Source organism: Hyaena hyaena, unplaced genomic scaffold (assembly GCF_003009895.1).
Source record: "Hyaena hyaena isolate Hyena2069 unplaced genomic scaffold, ASM300989v1 scaffold_185, whole genome shotgun sequence".
Classification (NCBI taxonomy): Eukaryota; Metazoa; Chordata; class Mammalia; order Carnivora; family Hyaenidae; genus Hyaena; species Hyaena hyaena.
The window spans coordinates 1,650,613-1,670,148 of NW_024080816.1; the positions used below are offsets into that span (position 1 = coordinate 1,650,613).

Genomic DNA, 19,536 nt, shown 5'->3' on the forward strand with positions numbered 1-19,536 from the left:
TGCAGAACTCATTAGTGCCCCTCCATATGTCAGCTGAGGGGTGGCATCAGCATCAGTCTGTGTGTGCCACAATGCACATGCACAGTGTCTCTACTCTTCTCCATGCCCCATTTCTTTCTCATTCCTCAAGTTAGAGGCTAAATTCCTTTCACATTGCTTATGTTGTCCTAGACCACAGAGCAAGTAGTAGGTCTTGAAAACATACCTTCTCCACTTCGTCTTTTTTGTAATTTCTGTCATATGAAATATCAGCAAATGCCTCTAGAATGTAAGCCACTAAATGCAGCTATTGTATGTTTTTTATTTGCTTCTTTGAAATATGTTGTCTTCTCTCTTTTTGTAAAGAGGCATCATGCTTTTTTTAAGTTTTTAAAAATTTATTTATTTTGAGAGAGAGAAAGAGAATCCTACTTTCAGTGCCGAGCCCAGTGTGGGGCTCGAACCCACAAACCATGGGATCATGACCTGAGCTGAAATCTAGGGTAGGTCACTCAACCAGTGGAGTCACCCATGTGCCCCTCTTCTCAGTCTTGTCATCTCTTAAGTTTGGGCATTGCAACTTTCTAGCTAGTTACCTACTGAAGCCTTGGTTTTGTTTTGTTTTGTTTTGTTTCATTTTTAATTGTCAAATGGAGATGCTCATATGCCATACGATAGTTGAAAAAAACAGGTTAATCTATGTGTAAGGTGCCCACAGGGTTGCATGACTGTAAATGCTCAGAGAATGTGACTCTCTTCCTTCCCTTTTTGGGCTCCAGTGTGAAATTTGTGGGTAAAGAGCAGTATTTCAAAGATGACAATCTGTCCATGTCACTTTATGGACATAGGCAAGAAGAAATAATTGCAGGACTTGAGAGAAATAGGAGAGTTGGTCCTAAAAATGGAAAATTGGCTGAGAGCTTTCTTTTTTAATATTAGTAATATTTACTGATGAACTTGCAAAGTGAACTTTATTGAAAATTGTTTAGCTTTAGAGAAGTGAACTGATTCGTGGGTTAAAAGAAAGAGGGAAATACCTTGTAAAGTAGCCTACTTGGCTGAAAACTTACATCCGAACAAGGAAAATTGTCACAGATGATCCTAAGTGGAGTTAAAGCACAGAACAAAACAGCAGAGGTGGGCGCTGATGGGGAAAGAAGATAGGAGGAAGCCGATTGATGGACCAAGATTCTGATATGCATAGTTGTATGATTAATGAAGATAGTGTATGTTTGGAAGTACTGAGTAGTGATTCAGGGAAGTTTTTTAAAATGCAGAGATGGAATTTACAGCATTTTGTCTTTACCTCAGGAAAAATCTAAAATGAAGTAAGTAGGTGATAGTTGGTGGCATTTTGGGATGAGATCAACTAATTAGATAATTTAGTTTTGAAAGGGGGTCTTAAGTGGCTTTCAGTGTGGAATTTGAGATATAGAGAAACATTCTAAATTATAACTGTTTTACCATTTTTTATTATGGGAAAAGACATAAAATAAGCCTCTTCAACAAAATTTAGAGATGGTAAATAAATAATAAGTATTGATAGACAGAGTCTGTCTGTGCTAACCTATACCATGAATAGGAAAAAATAAATTTGATCAGGTAAACGGTGGAAAGGAACTTTTGACATTATAGAATGCAATGTTTTTGGGGCGCCTGGGTGGCTTAGTCGGTTAAGCGTCCGACTTTTGCTTAGGTCATGATCTCGCGGTTCGTGGGTTCGAGCCCCGCGTTGGGCTCTGTGCTGACTGCCAGCTCAGAGCCTGGAGCCTATTTCAGTCTGTGTATCCCTCTCTCTCTGACCCTCCCCTGCTCACGCTGTCTCTCTCTCTCTCTCTCCTAGAAATAAATAAAAATATTAAAAAAAAAGAATGCAATGTTTTTCACTCTCACATAAGAAAATTAAATGACAGAAGGGGAAAATGTCACTGGGATCAAGCAGAGATTCTACATTTCTTTTTCTCTTTACTTTAACCTCTGCTTTCATCCAGAGATATTTATTAAATGCCTATGTTGTGCTACACGCTGTGGATACAAGGGGGAATAAAAATTTTGTGCATCTTTTATTCTTGGAATTTACCTTCTGATAGTTAATGAGCTTGGTTACATGATATTTATAATATACTGACATACTAAGTGTCAAAAACCAATGGAGTCATGATGGCCTGTTTAATGCCTGCAGTTGGGATGTCCCTGCTTCCGTCTGGGTCTAATGTGTTTCTGTGCAGTTCTCAGCAGCCTCCACATCCAGCGTCTAACTTGGCCATATTCCCCCAGGTTCCAGTGGCATGTGCTGGCAGAGTGCTGGGTGCAGACTTTTGCCCAAACCTGGAGGAGCCAGACCAGAGGCTGGAAGTCCAGGTTGGAGTCTTATTGCTTTATTAGTTGGGGGTGGTGTGACAGAAACAGTGGTCCCTGAAGGCGATGCAGGTATAGCAACGCCATCAGGAGATGGTCAGTTGTGGAGACAGGTGTAAAAGAGGAGCCAAGGTAGCATGTGTGCAATGAGAGGTCCTTTTCAGGATAGATCGTCTATAACTGGAGATGATTCATTTATTCATTCAAGAAATGATACACACTACAGTGGATAAGAACATGGTTTCTGAAGGCTCACTGCCTCGGTTGACGTAAAATACAGTGAGGCCTTCGTCAAGTTATTCAATCAAACTAAACTTAAGCTTTCCTATCTATAAAATGGAGAGTCACTACCCAAGGTGATTATAAGGGATAAATGTTTTAACATATTCCTAGAATTTAGCACAGGGCCTGGCACGTAACAGGCACTGAGTAAATATTAGCTCTAATCTTTTAAAATTATCCTGTGCTCAGCACTGTGCTTGACACTAGATGGCTACAAGGTGAGCCATCTATGCTTCCTGCATTATTATCTCTCAGCTCAGGAGAGCAGAAGCCATTCAGCTGGACACTGTATAGAAAAATAGGATTTAATGAGAAGTATCTTCCCTTTTCATGCATTAGGAGATATGTCCTGTGACATAATATTAAGTTTATTAACAAAGTGAAAATATTTACTTGGAATTCAGTTCATGTTATGTGGTTTTGGGATATTAGAAGTAGTTAGGTGTATTTCCAATTAAGAATATAAATACGACATTGTGGCCAAAGATCTGGCTCTGTTTTTATATGCCTTTTAATATTTAAGGGATGTGTGTGTGCCAGTAATGCAAAGATACTGGCTGAAGTTGTAACATGGATGGCATCCCCTAGCATGAACAAACACATATTATTTTTTTAGGGACTCCATTTGGCATCACTTCCTAAATTTTCAGACTTATGGGATGAACATGGTGAGCTTGGTTTTAAAACATTTTTACTATTTAGACACCCCACATGAGAAAGGAGAATAGTTTTAAAAATTGACTTCTTCACAGTTGGAGTGAAGGTAGAAGTGGTGGTAGGAGGAGCTTTCAGTTTTTATGGTACTGAAGAGTATCCCATCTCCTGCACACCTGCTCTTGGCCTAGGGAAGACCACCTGAGCTCTGCTGTGCCACAAGCTGGTACTGTCTGGGTGGTGTATGGCTATGGTACAACAGAAAAGCAGGTGTGACACATATGAGACATGATCATGTATCTCCCAGTTTTAGAAAGCTAACAGCTTGTGTGTGACACATAAATGCAGAGTGATGGAAGGCTTTTCGTGGAGAGTGGTCTGATCCTTGACCTCTTTGGGTAGGACGAGTGATGTTCTTCAAACACATCACCTGGAATGGTCTGTCATGGGTGGTTGTTGGATAATCTGTTTGTGAACCTTGAGTTATGGAGCAAAGAGCAATGGGTTTTGCAGATGTGACTGTGTGAAATAAAACTGAAAGAGACCAATGGAGCATATTATTTTAACATACCAAGAGAGAAAATGTGTATTTACCAGTTTAAGTGAAACCCTGGTTGTAGGTAGTTAAACATTTGTAGAGTTGACAGTTCAGCATGGTCCTTGCAAAGAAGACCAAGCCCCTGGGCAAAGAAATGAGTCTCATTTTATTGGACTCCTCCTCTTGCAACACCATTTTGGCAGACTGAGTGGAAAGGTTGATTCTGTCCAAAGATAGTCAAGTATGGTGAATTGGTGAATTAATTGGAACTCATTTGAACCATTTCCTTCTCCTTTTCCTCTTCCTTTCTAAATATGGCTTCCTTACATTTTAATAATATCTGGTACATATCCATATTATATCAGTCATAAAAAATACCCTGACACTATGTTCTTCACCAGCTAACAATTTCAGGAGTTTTTTTTAGCCTAGAGTCCTTTCATTCTTGCCATGACATGTATTCTGCCCCCCCCCAGGAATGAGCCATTTCTTAGTTTTTAGTCTAATTCTGCCCTCCAGGGAACTCAGTATAATACTTGCCAGAGGCATCTATTTTTCCTACTTGGATCTCAGGCTGTCCCCCAGGGCCAAGCATTATAACCACTAGAGAATTTGCTGTTTGGCCTCTTGATTCTGAGAACAACCTCTTGTACACCTCGATTTAGGAGCAATGGTTTGTTTATATTCTTTCCTATGAAGTATTTTCATTTAGACACACAGTGTGCCCATATTCGATTTATTTTTATATTTTAACTGACATAATTTCTCATGACTGGTTGAGTTCCTTTCTGTTCTTGCCTTTTTCCTTTTCACTCTTTTTTGCTATCCCTAAAATTTCAGATGGCTTAGCAACTTTATTGCTTAGTAATCCCAAGATCTCAGACACTCTTTCATGAACATATCTTTGGTTTTGAGTGACTGTTATTCTCGAAGTCTGTGTCTGACTTGAGTTTTGCAAGGGTATCTTATGTTAATATGCTTAACTTTGAAAAGTAGCTCAAAATCAAAACTTTGATTCGCTGTCTAATTTTGTTGATTTTGAAGTGGGTATGAAACTGTATACTTTCTTTAGCTTTGGAGGTTAACTGATATTAGCAAAAAATTGTGCTCTTATACAGTTATTTTCTAGGAAGTGGTTATTTTAGTTTAGACTTCCCTTAATTGCTCTTAAATGTTATATTTTCAATCAGAGAAAAGTTACTTTTTGAGTCTGACTGTGCCTTATCCTGTACTAAGTTGTTAGAGCTAACCCAACACGGTTCCTTTCTTGGTTGGGAATTCAAGATGTGAGGTTGACTTGATATTTTTCACCACTAAAGTGCTTAGAAAATTAGAGTAAATAATGAACCAATATTTCAGTACCAGATTAGACACAATTTACTGTGATGTTTCATAAACCACAGACTCCTTTCTTCTGTGAATGCGTGAAGGATCACTTTTTTTTCCCCCAGACATACCAGGGTGCAAGTGTAAATTTCCATAAAATTTAAATGAGGTGCTTCCTGTAATTAATGAACAATTGTGGCTGCTCTCTAGTCTGCATTGTAATTAACCGTGATCAGGCTTGTTTAGTGATGACACTGTTCCTGTAATAATTTGACAAGCTACTGTGAATTTGCCAGGTTATTAAACAACCTGCAGCATTCACTTATGGAATCACAGGGATGAGCCTGGCGGCTGCTGCTAGTTAAATACAGCATAAGGGTGAACTGAAAGCTGCTTATTGAAGTCTATCGATCACCATGACCAGATTTAAATTCCTATGATTTTGGAGAAGTTAATTAATTTTGTATGGGTTGTCCCGAAAACTTTTTATTGCATAATAAACCTGCTAGGGCAAAGCTGGTCATTTTTATGAACTCATAATGAAGCCAGCAAATTTTCTATATTATTATCACTAATATGGACTGCACAGAATCTGGGGTTTCCCCTTCCCACCCTATTAAACAGGAATAGTTATTTAAAAAACAACAAGCTGTTTTCTCTCCAAATTCATTCACAACATTCCTCAAATACAAGTTCACTCTGTGGTGTGTGTGTGTGTGTGTGTGTGTGTGTGTGTGTGTGTGTGTAACAGCAGATGACCTTGTGCTAAACACAGTCATGTTGCAGGTATAGCGAGTCATCTAAGTGGATTGCTAGCCTTATATCCATGGTCACTAGTGCACTCGCCTCCCCCAACCCCCCTTCAGGTTAAGAACCGTTCAAAACGTTACTGTCTAGTTACTGTGGTGTCTTTCATTCAGATTCTGTTTATTGACTAAACCACAAGGATTCCTGCCCAAAGTACCAGGCGGTCTATGCTTGACTGATTTTGATTTTCTAACATCAGCCCTGGGGTTTATTTGAAAAATGTACATACACTGCAGCTTTAACAAGTCAAGTGACTGCATGTTTTTGACCACGGAGTAGAGTATATCTGAAGATCATTAAATTTGGGGGGGGGGGGAGGAGGGGTGGAGAATAAGTGTAGTAGTCATTGTACCATTGCAGAATGTGTGTGTGTGTATGTGTGTGTGTGACACATGGTTTTTGTCTTTTCATCTTCTCCAAGAGCCAGAAAGTTTCCTGCCGTTCTCTTTCCAGCTATTGACAAATGATTGCCAGATGTGAGATCTTTGCAGTGCTCTTTCCCTCAGCAAACCTGCAGCGATGGGATATTTGATTCTCCCTTGCCCATTTCATCTCCTTTCCACATCTGCCAGGGACACACAAGCAATACATCCCTACATGAGAGTTTAAAGTTTATTCAGCTCTTTTTCCCCTCCGATACAGTGTTTGGAGACAACAGAATGAGGTCCATATGACTCTCTCCCAACTTCACTGTATGAAATTAGTTGTTTATTTTACTTATCTACCTCTTAGTAATTGAACTATTTCATTTTAGTTTCGGTCCATGGAAAATTTGATGCAACTCTGGGAGTGCTAAGAGTTTCCTATTGTTGTCTGCTTGCTGTGAGAATGCCATCATCTCAACTTCTCTCTGATCGCCTCAGTTCTGATACAAACTACACTGTTGGTTTCATAGAACTTCCTAGGAAAGTAATTTTAATAAACAACTGTGGAAATATTAAGTGTAGTCTATAAAATTCAGTAGGCATTTAAGATTAAAAGAGCCATCTATGAGGGGGAAAATTATACTTGTTTGGCTTGATTAGCTTACGCTGTATTTGTGTCCATTGTCAAAGTTGATATGGATGAGGTCCTAGTTTTAATCCCAAATAGTTTATAAAAGAGAAAGTACACTGGGTTTGGGAGGCATCTGAAATTAGGCTGTGCAGGCCACACACATAATCACTAACATGCACAGAAGCCTTTTGCATCTGCTTGGAATCTGTATTGATACTGATTTTTTTCTCATCTCAGTTTAAAGATATTTTCCAAAATACTCTTATAGCTTATGTTCATACCATAGGGTGGGCTGACACAGGTGGCCTTTCAGTTTTCCTATTACACTTTTTGGCAAAGAAAAAGGTCCCTTATTCCCTGAATAAGATCAGCGTTTTTTTGTGTGTTTTTTTTAAACATTTAAAAAATAATCCATAAAATGTCTGCCACATGTTCTCTAGTTGATGGAAATGTTTTCCAAATTAGAGCTGTAGTATTGGATTCTTATTGTATCAGTGCTAGTATGTTTACTATTTCTGCTGCCCTGTTAGCTACTCTTAGCTACCTGTGATTATGGGAATTTACATATTTTTGTGAACTTAAAATGATGAATGTAAGATAATTACTATTTTTGAATTTCAGTACTGAAGAGGAATTTTGTTATTGTTAAGAAAAGAAGTAAATGGCTTTGCACATTATTAAAATGAAAATAAGAAAAGTCTGAAGTCTATTTCTCAGTGTGTTCTTTAAAAAAATAACAAAACCTAACAACAACAACAACAAAAAAGCCAACAGCCCCTGAAATGAATAAATCCTACTAAGCCCAAGACAAATAGGTAAACCAAACTCATCAAGCTGTGTACAGGAAATGTGTTTAACTTTATGTATATCCATTATATTATACCTCTGTAAAGTTTAAAAAAAGAAAAGAGGTAAAACTGCTTGCTACAAGTTGCCAAAATGGTATATGTTTCAACTAGAAGTGTCTGTGGAATAGAAGAAAATTATTATTGAAGATACAGATAATGATAAACCGTCAAAGTCTTCTCTCTTAAAAACAAGATGATGATCATGATGAAGGTGGTAAGTTTAAACAACACTCCTCAAGACAAAATTACCAAAACCATGGAAAAGTTTATATTTTTATTGTCCCTTTACATTCTCTGAGGACTGACGCCCTGTTAGGCACTCAGTGGATGCCAGTGGCTAGGAAGGTGGAGGTGAAGAGCTCTTTCATAAAACAACAGGGTTAAGAACTCCTGTGGCAGGAGCCAAGTTCCTCGGAGTGTAGATCACTTCACATAATTTGCCTTTGCTAATGCATTTGCTGGTTTCTCATGCCTTCCTGCTTTTTCCTCAACATGGTTACTCTGGGAGGCAGAGAGGTGCTAAGCAATGGAGGTGTCATCCGGTCCGTGTACCTAGGGAACGTCCTTCAGAGGACAACTTGTCACCAGCCGTCAAAGAAGAGAGTGGCTTTGTGGTCTCTGAACATCTGGCAGCGCTGCACAGGAAGCTGAGGGGGTGTCATTAATTGTGATGAAATAATTTAAACCATCAGGAATAAATGAGGCTGTTAAGCTAAGTTCAGATTCCATTTGCCATGCACATGTGTCTAGCAGCCTGTGTGCAGTTAAAAAAAATTGAATTATATTAGCTCATGAGTAGAAGTGAAACAGATACTGTAAATGAAACAAGTTGCTGTGTAGTGATGACATCGTGTTGAACCACTTCACAGAGTTACAGTTTGTAGGATCAATATATTGAAAGTGGTACATTATTTAATGAATTTTCATATAAAAGCATGCTTATGGTCTTGAGGGATAGAATAAGGACCAGTGGTTTATTGGAACACAGGATGGGTAAGTGGATGGGTAGAAAGAAGCAAGCCATTGAGTCAAGGCTGACTACTGAGTAGGGGGGGTTCTTAGCCTGCTCAGCCAGCTGGGTTGATGCACAGCTCACCTTCCTATGGAGTCTGGCTTTGGGTACAATATTCAGTGCAATTGTTCTGTATACATACTCTAGGCAGAAGGACAGTTTTTCTCTTTAACCAACTTTGGATGTTCCTTTGCGAGCTTCTGACTCTTTGGGCACATCTATATTGTTTTCTTGAGAATAGGGACAATTATCTTTGGTAATAGATGATTCCTCAAGCAAACAGACATATTTTCAAGGCTTTTTGCAATCATGAAGACTGATTTCGAATGTAATTTTCAAGTGCTGTGGAAAGAGGCAACCCTAATTTCTTTACAAAGGAAAGACTGTCAGGTTTGGAATGTTGGGGCATCTCTGAGGTTTTGAGCACTAAAATGAGCAATGGTGTGTATGTTCCAAAGTATATTTCTAAAATAAAAGTCATTCCCTTACACATAAGCAAAGTTTTCAAACATGAACTTTCATTAAAAACAAACAAGGAAAAAGATAAACATAGTAATTTGAAAAATAAAGTGAGACTTTTTAGATACAGAAAGCATTTTTAAAAGCCACCACAGAGGTAATCCCTCTGTCACATACAGGCGATGGTCCAGAGCTCCAGCAAATCTTGGACAAGAGTCATTTTACTACGTCTTCCCTCACTTTGCTCCGTCAGTCCCCTCTTTAGCTTATTGCCTTTCTCTTTTTATTGTGGTGTACGTCTTTTTTTTCTTTCCTTTTCCTTCTCCATTCTCTTGCCTTTATTTTTATTTTTATTCTTTTATATTTAATTCTTTTCACAACCAACCTATTCTATCCTCCATAAGGTGAACTGCAGTTCTATTTTCATTTATAGTCCTAGTTTTTCTGCTAGTAAGGATTAATATTCACAGTCACTTCAATTGTAAACTTAAAAATTTTAGGGGCGCCTGGGTGGCTTAGTCGGTTAAGCATCCGACTTTCGCTTAGGTCATGATCTCGCAGTTCGTGGGTTCGAGCCCCGCGTCAGGCTTTGTGCTGACTGCCAGCTCAGAGCCTGGAGCCTGTTTCCGAGTCTGTGTCTCCCTCTCTCTCTGACCCTCCCCTGCTCACGCTGTCTCTCTCCTAGAAATAAAAAAAAAAAAAAAAAAAAATTTAGGTTGCATTTTCACATAAATTTGTCTGACCATTGGTAGATTTTTTTAAGGAACACGAATGGACCTTGATTTATTGAGGTTTTTTTTTTTTTAAGGGATTATAGAATACTCACCAAATTATCCCTTTTCTTGGACTTTTGAGTGGAATTGTTATTGATGAAAGCCAGAAATTTGTTGCTCTGTTACCTTTTTCCTTCTTTCTGACATAAAGAGGAAGACATTCAAATCAAAGTACCTGAGTTTCCTGACATCCAATAGAACAACCAGTAAGTAGTTAGGATATTGCTTTTGTGTATTTTGATCTTTGGATTTCAGTTTAATTGATGAAATAAAACAGGATGATTTGAGTTCTTCAGATCTATTTTCTTGGCATTATTGGAAAGGTTGAAGGGTTGTGTGTGTGTCTAGGCATTGTGTCTTGCACATAGCAAGTAGTAAATGCATTGTTATTATATAAGTGTATTTTACTAGTGTCTTTTGGCTAAGCAGATAAAAATTAGGAAGAAATTTTTGCCTGAAAATTTCATATACCTCAACCATTTAAAGAATATTCACTCTTGGGGTGCCTGGGTGACTCAGTTGAGTGTCTGACTTCAGCTCAGGTTAGGATCTCGTGGTTCATGAGTTCAAGCCCCACATTGGGCTTGCTACTGTCAAGCTCGTCAGCACAGAGCCCACTTCTGATTCTATGTCCCCCTCTCTCCTCCCCTTCACTGCTTGTGTTCTCCCCTAAATAAATAAATTTTAAAAATAATATTCACTTTTAAATAGTTTTAGAATTTTTTTCCTAAGAATAAGGAATCCAACATAGAAACATAGGGAATTTTGAACAAAATACCTATGCTTTTCTTTACTTGGAAGAAATCACTGCATTCTGTAGTGCATTTATTGGTTTCTCAAAACAAATAAAGTGATAGTATACTCAGTAGTTACTTGAAGTTTTCTTTTACAAGAGTCTTAGTAAATACCTAATAGATAAAAAGCAGTTGCATGTACTTAAGTGCCCTCCTCCCCTTTTTAATTTTGGTGGAGTGTGGATTGAATGCTCCTACATATTTATAGGACCTTTCTTAAAATTTGTCTACTGCTGCTGTTACTGTTACTCTCTGCTTTTAAGTGGCATTAAATTTGTGGATTCTGTATCTTGAATTCTATAGATTAGGTGCATTATAGATTAAATAAATCTTGGTCATATTATCTAGATTTCAGATAACCAAGTTAACAAAGTTCATGTGGGAACTGTCAGTATGAATATAAGAAATGTTGATTAAGATGCTTACTTTACTTTATGTAAGTTCCTAAGTCATAATAGCTTCATATATGCTTCAGAGAAGGAGGAAGAAAAGATAGAAAAACAGGAAGTATTTTAATTCTTGGCTTGAATAGAATTGTTTATGTGCGAATGTGTGCATGTATGTGGATTTTGTATATACCTACAATGTATACGTCATTAATAGTAATCATATTTTTTTTTGTTTGTTTATAAGAATAGCTAGTGCTACTCTCCACAATAGCTAAAACATGGAAAGAGCCTAAGTGTCCATCAGCAGATGAATGGATCAAGAAGATGTGGTTTATCTAAACCATGGAATACTACATGGCAATGAGAAACAATGAAATCTGGCCATGTATAGCAACATGGATGGATCTTGAGGGTGTTATGCTGAGCGAAATAAGTCAGGCAGAGAAGGACAAATATCATATGTTTGCACGTATAGGAGGATTAGGAGGAACTTGACGGAGGAACAAGGGGGAGAAGAAGGGGGGAAATGGTGGGGGAAAGGGAGAGAGGCAAACCATGAGAGACTCTTGAATGCTGACAAAAACTGAGGACTGATGGATGAGGGGGGAGGGGGGATGGGCACGGAGGAGGACACTTGTGGGGATGAGCACTGAGTGTTATGTGAAAACTAATTTGACAATAAACTATTTGTAAAAAAAAAAAAAAAGAATAGCTAGTGCTATTTGAATATTTGAGTTAGTCATAATAAGTAACATTACATAAATAAAGATTTACACTGAAAACACATAGTCCACCTACTCCTACCTGCAAAAAAAAAAAAAAGAAAAACTTCTGTCAGGTTAGATAATGGAATCTCAATTTGTGTGTGAGATTATTTTTTTTTAATGTTTATTTATTTTGAGAGAGAGAGAGAGAACACGTATGCAGGAGGGGCAGAGAGAGAGAGAGAAAAAGAGAGAGACAACCCCAGGCAGGCTCCATGCTGTCAGAGCAGAGCCCGATGTGGGGCTTGAACTCACAAACCATGAGATCATGACCTGAGCCAAAACCAAGACGTGGACACTTAACCGACTGAGCCACCCAGGTGCCTCATTTTGAAAACGTGTGTGAGATTCTTTAGGACTCAGTATTGTTTTAAATATGGTTTTATAATTTAAACTTGGGAATTAACTGAATTTATATAGTCTAATATCTTCAATTTACGTATTTGAAAATCCAGGTTCAGAAACTTTAAAAGACTTAGCCCAAAACACATAATTGTCAAAACATTCTCCATTTCTGATGTCAGAGCCTTTTAAGATATTTTTTACTGGTTTTTAGTCCTTTAGAATTAATAAGCATTATACAGCAGTGTTCTAATTTTTTTTTTCTTATCACAGAATATTACTTCATCTATTGTGTCCCTTGTTCTTTATAATCGGAGTGAGCATTAAGAATGCAAGGAGGCTACATATTTAGGTACTGCAGTAATAGTGTTAGCAGATTCCCTCATGAAAACAGCAGATCCTTCGGCCTGATGCAGGAAATATGTTAACCTGATGCTAAGAAATGGAGTGTTTGGCTCTGGCTTGTTTGCTTTTATTTTCTAGCCTGAGTTCTAGTATTTAGGTGTTCGACAAAAGCTAACTCTTGAACATTAAGAAGTGGAAGTAGTCCCATCTAAATAATCCCTGTATCAAAAGAGAAGTGCCATAACAGACATCTGAAGAATGGAATTACCCAAGAATATAAGTGTTATTTTTTAATGTTAGGTACATGATATGGAGCATAGAGGCAGGGCAAGTACCCTTGAAAGCATTGTTATGATAAAAACCATCTTTAAGTGCCTTTTTGAGTATGGTAGTGTGTTTGCATCCTATAAAAAGTGAGCTGAATAGACCACATCTCTGCCCTCTAGGAGTTTATACTCAAAAACAGATAATGTAGCTGACATCTGTGATTGTATTAACGTTCTACAAGTAAATATTGATCAAATACATAAATAAAAGTTTTATATCACTAGACATGTAAAAACCTATTTACTTGCCTGGTTAAATAACTAACTAGACATCCTCACTCCCATACTGAAACTATCCATGGACATTGTAAAATGACTATGCTGGAATAATCCTGACACCAAGATAACCCTTTATATTGTTATTTTTAAGGGTTGCCAAAGAGCGTTGGCATTACCATGATGTCACTGATAGCTCATTATAAGCGGCTCTGGATTCAGACATGTTGTTTTTGTCTTTCTGGTTGAATTTTCCTTTCTTTCTAGAATTTTCTCATTTCTAACAGTTGACTGGTGGTACTTGTGATTGTAAACTAGCAGCCTGGAGTGTACGTTAAAAAATGTATCCGAGCCACAGACCTGGTTGTAAGTTTAAGTAAAGCTATACTAACTAGAATTAAACATATAAAGGTTGGCAGGGGGAGATAGGTATTAAGTTTGATAAAATGTTTTCTTCTGCATGCTTCAGTTTTAATACAGGGTATTTTAACAGTCACTTCATTTTTGAAGTATGAACATTGGGAAGTCTAAACATAAACCTCTCTTAAAGTTCAAAATGTTAAAAAAATAGCTCTCCCTACCCCAGTGTAGGTGTCTTGTCTGTGTAAATTAAAGCATGTGGATGCATAAATTAATTAGAAGAACAGTTACTGATATCAATCAAACTTATTTGGTATACTGATGAAATGAGCATTGTTTATAAGATTATCTTGTTATTTAATCTCTTCTATATAAACCTGGCTGGTTAGCATTATGAAGTAATAATACAATTAATGTGATGATGGTATACTTTTTCTTGGTACAGGCCTGATCCTGCAGGCCTTTCTTGACTGGGATTTGTGTACATAGAGGGCCATAAGAACGGGAAATTTTAATTAGCAAAAATGTTCCTCCCCTCCCCCTCCAGTTATGTGCTGTCCCTGGGATAGTTTATTCCTTTTGAACCACTCATCTGCTGACCCCTGAAGGAAAAACTGCCTTCAGATACTATTTTTTCAAAACTGTGCAGAGTTCATTATGAGAGTTACCTGCTATCTTGTAGCTATATGCCGCTGTGCCACTGGGTCTCAAATAAAGAGAAAGTTTTACTTATAAATGAAGCCATTAGGAATTTCTTGAATAAACAAAGGTTTTTTTTTCTTTGATGTGCAAAGGAATTTTGCTTATAACTCCTAGTCCTAGAAGTCCATGTCAACACATGCAAGGACCATTTGCTATCTTTCATGTGCAAGGGAAAGCATTCCTGTCAGCTAAGGAGCAGAAAACAGAAACACTTGTAAAAAAATAAACAGAATCCTAGTGCAAAAGAAAATTGTTAGTGTCATTAGTTAGTACTTGATTCAGGACTTTTGCTTGGTACTTTTTTCCCTTTTTACTCTGCCTGCTTTCCTCAATCCCCATCCTCCAGAAGTTGGTTTCTTTATGTCCCAAAATGAAAACTTTGTTTTTGGGAAATTAAATCAAAGATGTGTATGTTACTGATTTTGCTCTCAGGTTGCTTAACTACTTCATGGCATTCTTTTATTCTTTAACAGAATTTGGTTGTGGTGTCTAATAATTTAAGGACTTGCAGGAAAAAAAAAAAGTCACAGGTGATTTACTCTGATTTACTTTTATGAATGGAACCTGTTGACTGATATTTGTTGTTGCTACCTAAGCTCATCTAGAGAATGGATTTAGAGCAGTGTTCTTTTAGGGTTAATAAACAGAGCAGTTATGAATGTGTATAATGAAATCGTTTTTTAAAAAAATTTTAATGTTTATTTTTGAAAGAGAGAGGGAGACAGAGTACGAGCGGGGGAGAGGCAGAGAGAGAAAGGGAGACACAGAATCCAAAGCAGGCTCCAGGCTCTGAGCTGTCAGCACAGAGCCTGACGTGGGGCACGAACCCATGAACCATGAGATCATGACCTGAGCCGAAGTCGGGTGCTTAACTGCTTAAGTGACTGAGCCACCCAGGCGCCCCTATGAAATCTTAACTATGATTTCATTTTGCTCTGAACAGTCAGGATTTTTTCCTGTCTTTACTGGTTTGTGTTGGTGTTAAACATTTCCAAATTGACAAATCAGATATTTGGATTTATTATTTTAAAGATTTTTGTCTCCCTTTCAGAAGAGTGCCACAGATATCTCTGTTTCAGAAGTGATTATCTGTGATGCCATAGCAACATCCCTGGCTGTTAGCAGAATATATATTATTTCTGTGGTTTTGTGAATCAGTAACCACTAAAAGATTTCAGAACAATCATCTATGAATGATTTGTTCAGAATGTGCTTAATGAGAGAAACTATGGCATAAGACAACCTCACAATACATGTTAGGATATTTTTTCAGTGTTACACTTGGCTCTGTTCTCAATTATGCAACTTGGATTTTCAATCACCGTTGTACTATGCAGATATATTTGATGGAGTTTGGGTCTGTTTCCTGGGAAGCCCTGCAGGACAATACTTGTCAAACCGGTATTGAAATCAGGGGATCTGCTGACTGGAGCCAACCATATGGGGGGACAGGAAGCTTTCTGGGTTGAAGAGGTGACTAAGAGTGGGCTGACTGCTCTTCTCTGCTCACCTATGAGAGCCTGCTTCAGATCTGATAGGAAGTAGGTTTCAAAGATTTGAGAGGACAGTATGAGGCTGTGTGCCCTATATCTAACTGGGAGTGATGCATATGACCACAGCATATGAGCAGCTCTAGGGTATAGTCTGGCTCTCTGTCAAATAGAAGCCCTAGTAGTAAAATTAAAGGGCTACAAGTTGTGCCCTTCAGAATTTTTCTGAGTATGGCTCCTCCGTGGGCCGCTGCTTCTGCTAGATGGGAAGATCTAGCCTTCTAGATCTTCTAGGTGCTTTTCTAGTTCCTATCCTTTTATCAATTATCTGTTCTTTTTTACTGTGAATTATGTATGTTACCGTCTGACCTCTTTCTGCATTTTGATACACTCAGATATTTTATTTATACATTTTAGGATCTTTTGGAGAGCTGACTTAACCTAGGTCTCCTTGCAAACAGATCACAAGATAATGACTTACATGCCAGTACTTTGGGTAGAGTCCACAGTAAGAATGAAGAACCAGGGGAAACCAACACAAAGATGAATTATTAAAGTGATCAATACTACTAATGGGTGCTCATTCTCACTGGGATTTTGGAGGCACCTTATGAATATGTCTCCCCACAAAATAAAAGGGGAAAATGTTTACCCATTGACTCTCATTCTTGGTGGATCAGTGTGGTTCTTTGAGCATTAAGTCCCTACACTTCTTCTAATTTGTGTTTGTGCCTCTTCTTCCACACAGTCAGGCAGCATGATGCATGTGAGGCAAACTCCAGATGGCACTTAGCTATAAATGGGGGAAGTGAGTTGATGTGGCTGGAATAAGAAGTAAAGACAGGAAGGGTTTTTGGTAGTGCAGACCTGGAGCCCACTGTAGGGACAGATAGGTTTTTCATATGGATCTCAAGGCCTAGAGTCCTCTGGAGCATTTGCTGTCCTGAATCCCTCATTTGTTGTAGTGTTCTTCTCACATGAGTTCAGTTGTGCCTTAACTTTGTTATTTGAAAGGATTGTTGGCATTTCCCTTAGTAATTTTAGCATACCACGTGGAATATTGGTCAGATCAGAGTGACCTGGAATGTGTAATGCATTTCCCTTTCACGGACACAGGTCCACTGCCTTATCCACATTGAAGCATAAAACATTTAGAGGCATTATCTCAATTATATTCCATATCCTTGATTTTGGAATGGGGGAAGGTTGTTAACTGTTCAGCTACTATTAATATTCTTCTAAAAAAAAGAGTTATTTAGCAGAATTCTATCACAGGGTGAATTGACTCTTTTACATCTTCAAAAATGAAGGACCAAATCCTCACTTCGTTTTTCCAAATGGACCCAGGAACCCCAATAAGTATAGTTCATGCTTCTATTAAACTGTGACATCTGATAGATGAGTGAACATTTAGAGTAGACTGTAAGGAAAAACTAAAAAACAGTCCCCAGCAAGATTAAAACATTATGCATGTCTTCAGCAGTTATGTGACAAATGAGTCTGATTCAGAAACCAACTTTGAACAAAAGCAATTGAGTTACACAATTATTATATGTGTTCTTTGTAGTTATGTATTTTTATGGAGTCATAGTGCAAAAATTATAAGGTTAACTACTATCATGACTCATGCAGAGGTTATGAAACATCAGTTTCCTACCATCTACTCAAGCTGCAGTTCAAGTCTCTAGCACCTTTTGCTTCTTATAAGTAGATGAACTGATCTTAATTCTTTCTCTGTGGTATCTGATTTCTTTCCTACCTGGGTATTCTTTTTTAAGGAAATATATACTGCTTATAGGAGTGCTACTTTATGGGTGGTGGTAGTGAGGAACAAGGTCTCTATTTGTGCAGGTAGATAGAAGGGACACTTTTGCAAATGAAGTACATTGCACAATATCTGACATACAATAACTCCCCCACTTGTTATATTTTGTAGAGGTAAAAAGGACAGAAACCCCCCCAGAAAGGCAGATTCTAATATCAATTTATAACTGTTATACCATCCTCAACCAATTGGGAATTATTATCCAGTGAGACATTTTTCTGATTTGTTCTTTTGCTCTGGTTCAAAATGGACATTACTGTTTCAATAAAGAATTCAGTTTACTCTGCTAGAACTTTCTTTTGGTCTCAAGGAGTTGAACAGTTAGGTGACTTGAGGTTAAGATATCTTAGCACCTTTAGAGTAAAATATAGTCTTAAGGGAGTGATAGAATATACCATCTGAGGATAAGGAATTTTAGATTATAAGGGAAATGATTCCCTTTGTGGGCTCTTCAGGAATAACTTTCTATCTTGTGGTTGGTCACTTTCAATGTATGGCAGTTGCTTTCCATTATAATCCCAAGCTTTAATCAATAGGTACCATATTATGCAACTTATAGTTATATTCTACCCAAAATATGTCAAATGTGGTTTCTGAGTGGCTGATTTACAGTAAGTCTTCCTCAGTCCCTAAAGTGGGACTAATTTGAACTCCCATAGACTGAGGCATTTTTTTCATATGAAAAGTGTGTGTTTGGGGGGTGGGAATGAGCTGTAGAGATAGGAGGAGCAGTAAACCACTATGTCAACTTATTCACATACAGATTGATCCATTGTCATCTCCTTTGCATCTACATGGATTGTTGTGAATTATCTGCTCACCCTGGGAGAGACGTGCTCTGAATTCTAATAATTTGAAATCTGTGAATCTATTAAAACCATATTTGTAGCTCTAAAAAAAATTGATACTCACTGGGCAGTTTGCCCAACAAGAGAAAGTCAAAGAGATTATACACTTATCCTAAGTAACAGCAACCACCCTGCCAATTCTTCTTTTGAAAGAATACAGCAGACCCAAATTATACATCTAGAGGTAAGGGGAGACAAGAAAAGAACTCAATATATCAAAATCAGAAAGTAAATTCCACAATAATGGTTACAATAATGTTTCAAGATGTGATTTCAGCATAGGCCTAGTCATTGAACTAATCATAGCTTAGATGGATTTTAAATTGTTTAAAGCATATCCTGAGGTTGTTAAATATGTTTACCTCCCTCACTTGAAATCCAGATATTCAGTCATATACCAGTAGACCCTGAGATTACTTGGGGCAGACAGCTACCTCGTTGTTTGACACACTGTGAAGCCCAGAGTGTCACAGTTGACATATTGTGGTCAGAACATGACCTTCTGATTTCCAATCCAAAGATTTTTCATCTGGTACTGAATTAACACATTTAGCTCTTCCACTATGATAAAATAGTGACATAAAGATGCCTAAACTGGTGTTTCCAAGGGAACTCTGTTTTATGCAGTGGGTTTGGGTAAGTTAACTTGTTAGAGTTGTAGTGTGATTTTCCCAAGGGATAGGTTTTGTCTTTTCACCTATAGAATCTCAACTATTATTCCTGGCACTTACAGGATGGTATCTGATAATTGCTTGATGAGTGAGCGAATGTGATAAGTGCTAATCTTTGTACCACAGAGTCACACAGGACAGTTAAACCAAGAAAGAATTCACATGGGATAAAGTTATAGTCAAGTTCTTGAGTAGGTGGGGTTTTCCTATGATGAAGAGAGTAGAGAATCAGCAAACATAGCTGTAAAAGACTCTTCTTGAGGGCAAGAACCAAGTTGTGTCCATCCTTTTGTACTCTGGTGTCCAGCATATAGTAGGTTCTGAAAAATACTCTGTGTGGCTTCCTCTCTGTATAAACTTGAAGTGCATCTTTCTTTACTTCCACATTAAGAATCTGGTAAATGTTGTTTGCTTTCAAAGATTTCTTGTTTG

General features: G+C 37.8%; 1 protein-coding gene across 4 annotated transcripts in view; it reads left to right on the top strand.

Moving 5' to 3' along the window:
- BNC2 (basonuclin 2) overlaps positions 1-19,536 on the top strand; it is a 436,346-nt gene that overhangs the window by 177,527 nt on the left and 239,283 nt on the right. Inside the window, exon 4 of one of the 4 annotated variants that reach the window (XM_039240935.1) lies at positions 2,257-2,340. The exons of the other annotated variants lie outside the window; for them this stretch is intronic. Within the exon in view, the coding sequence (XP_039096866.1) occupies positions 2,257-2,340 (84 nt within the window). The remainder of the gene's footprint in view (positions 1-2,256; positions 2,341-19,536) is intronic. 4 annotated transcript variants of the gene reach the window in all.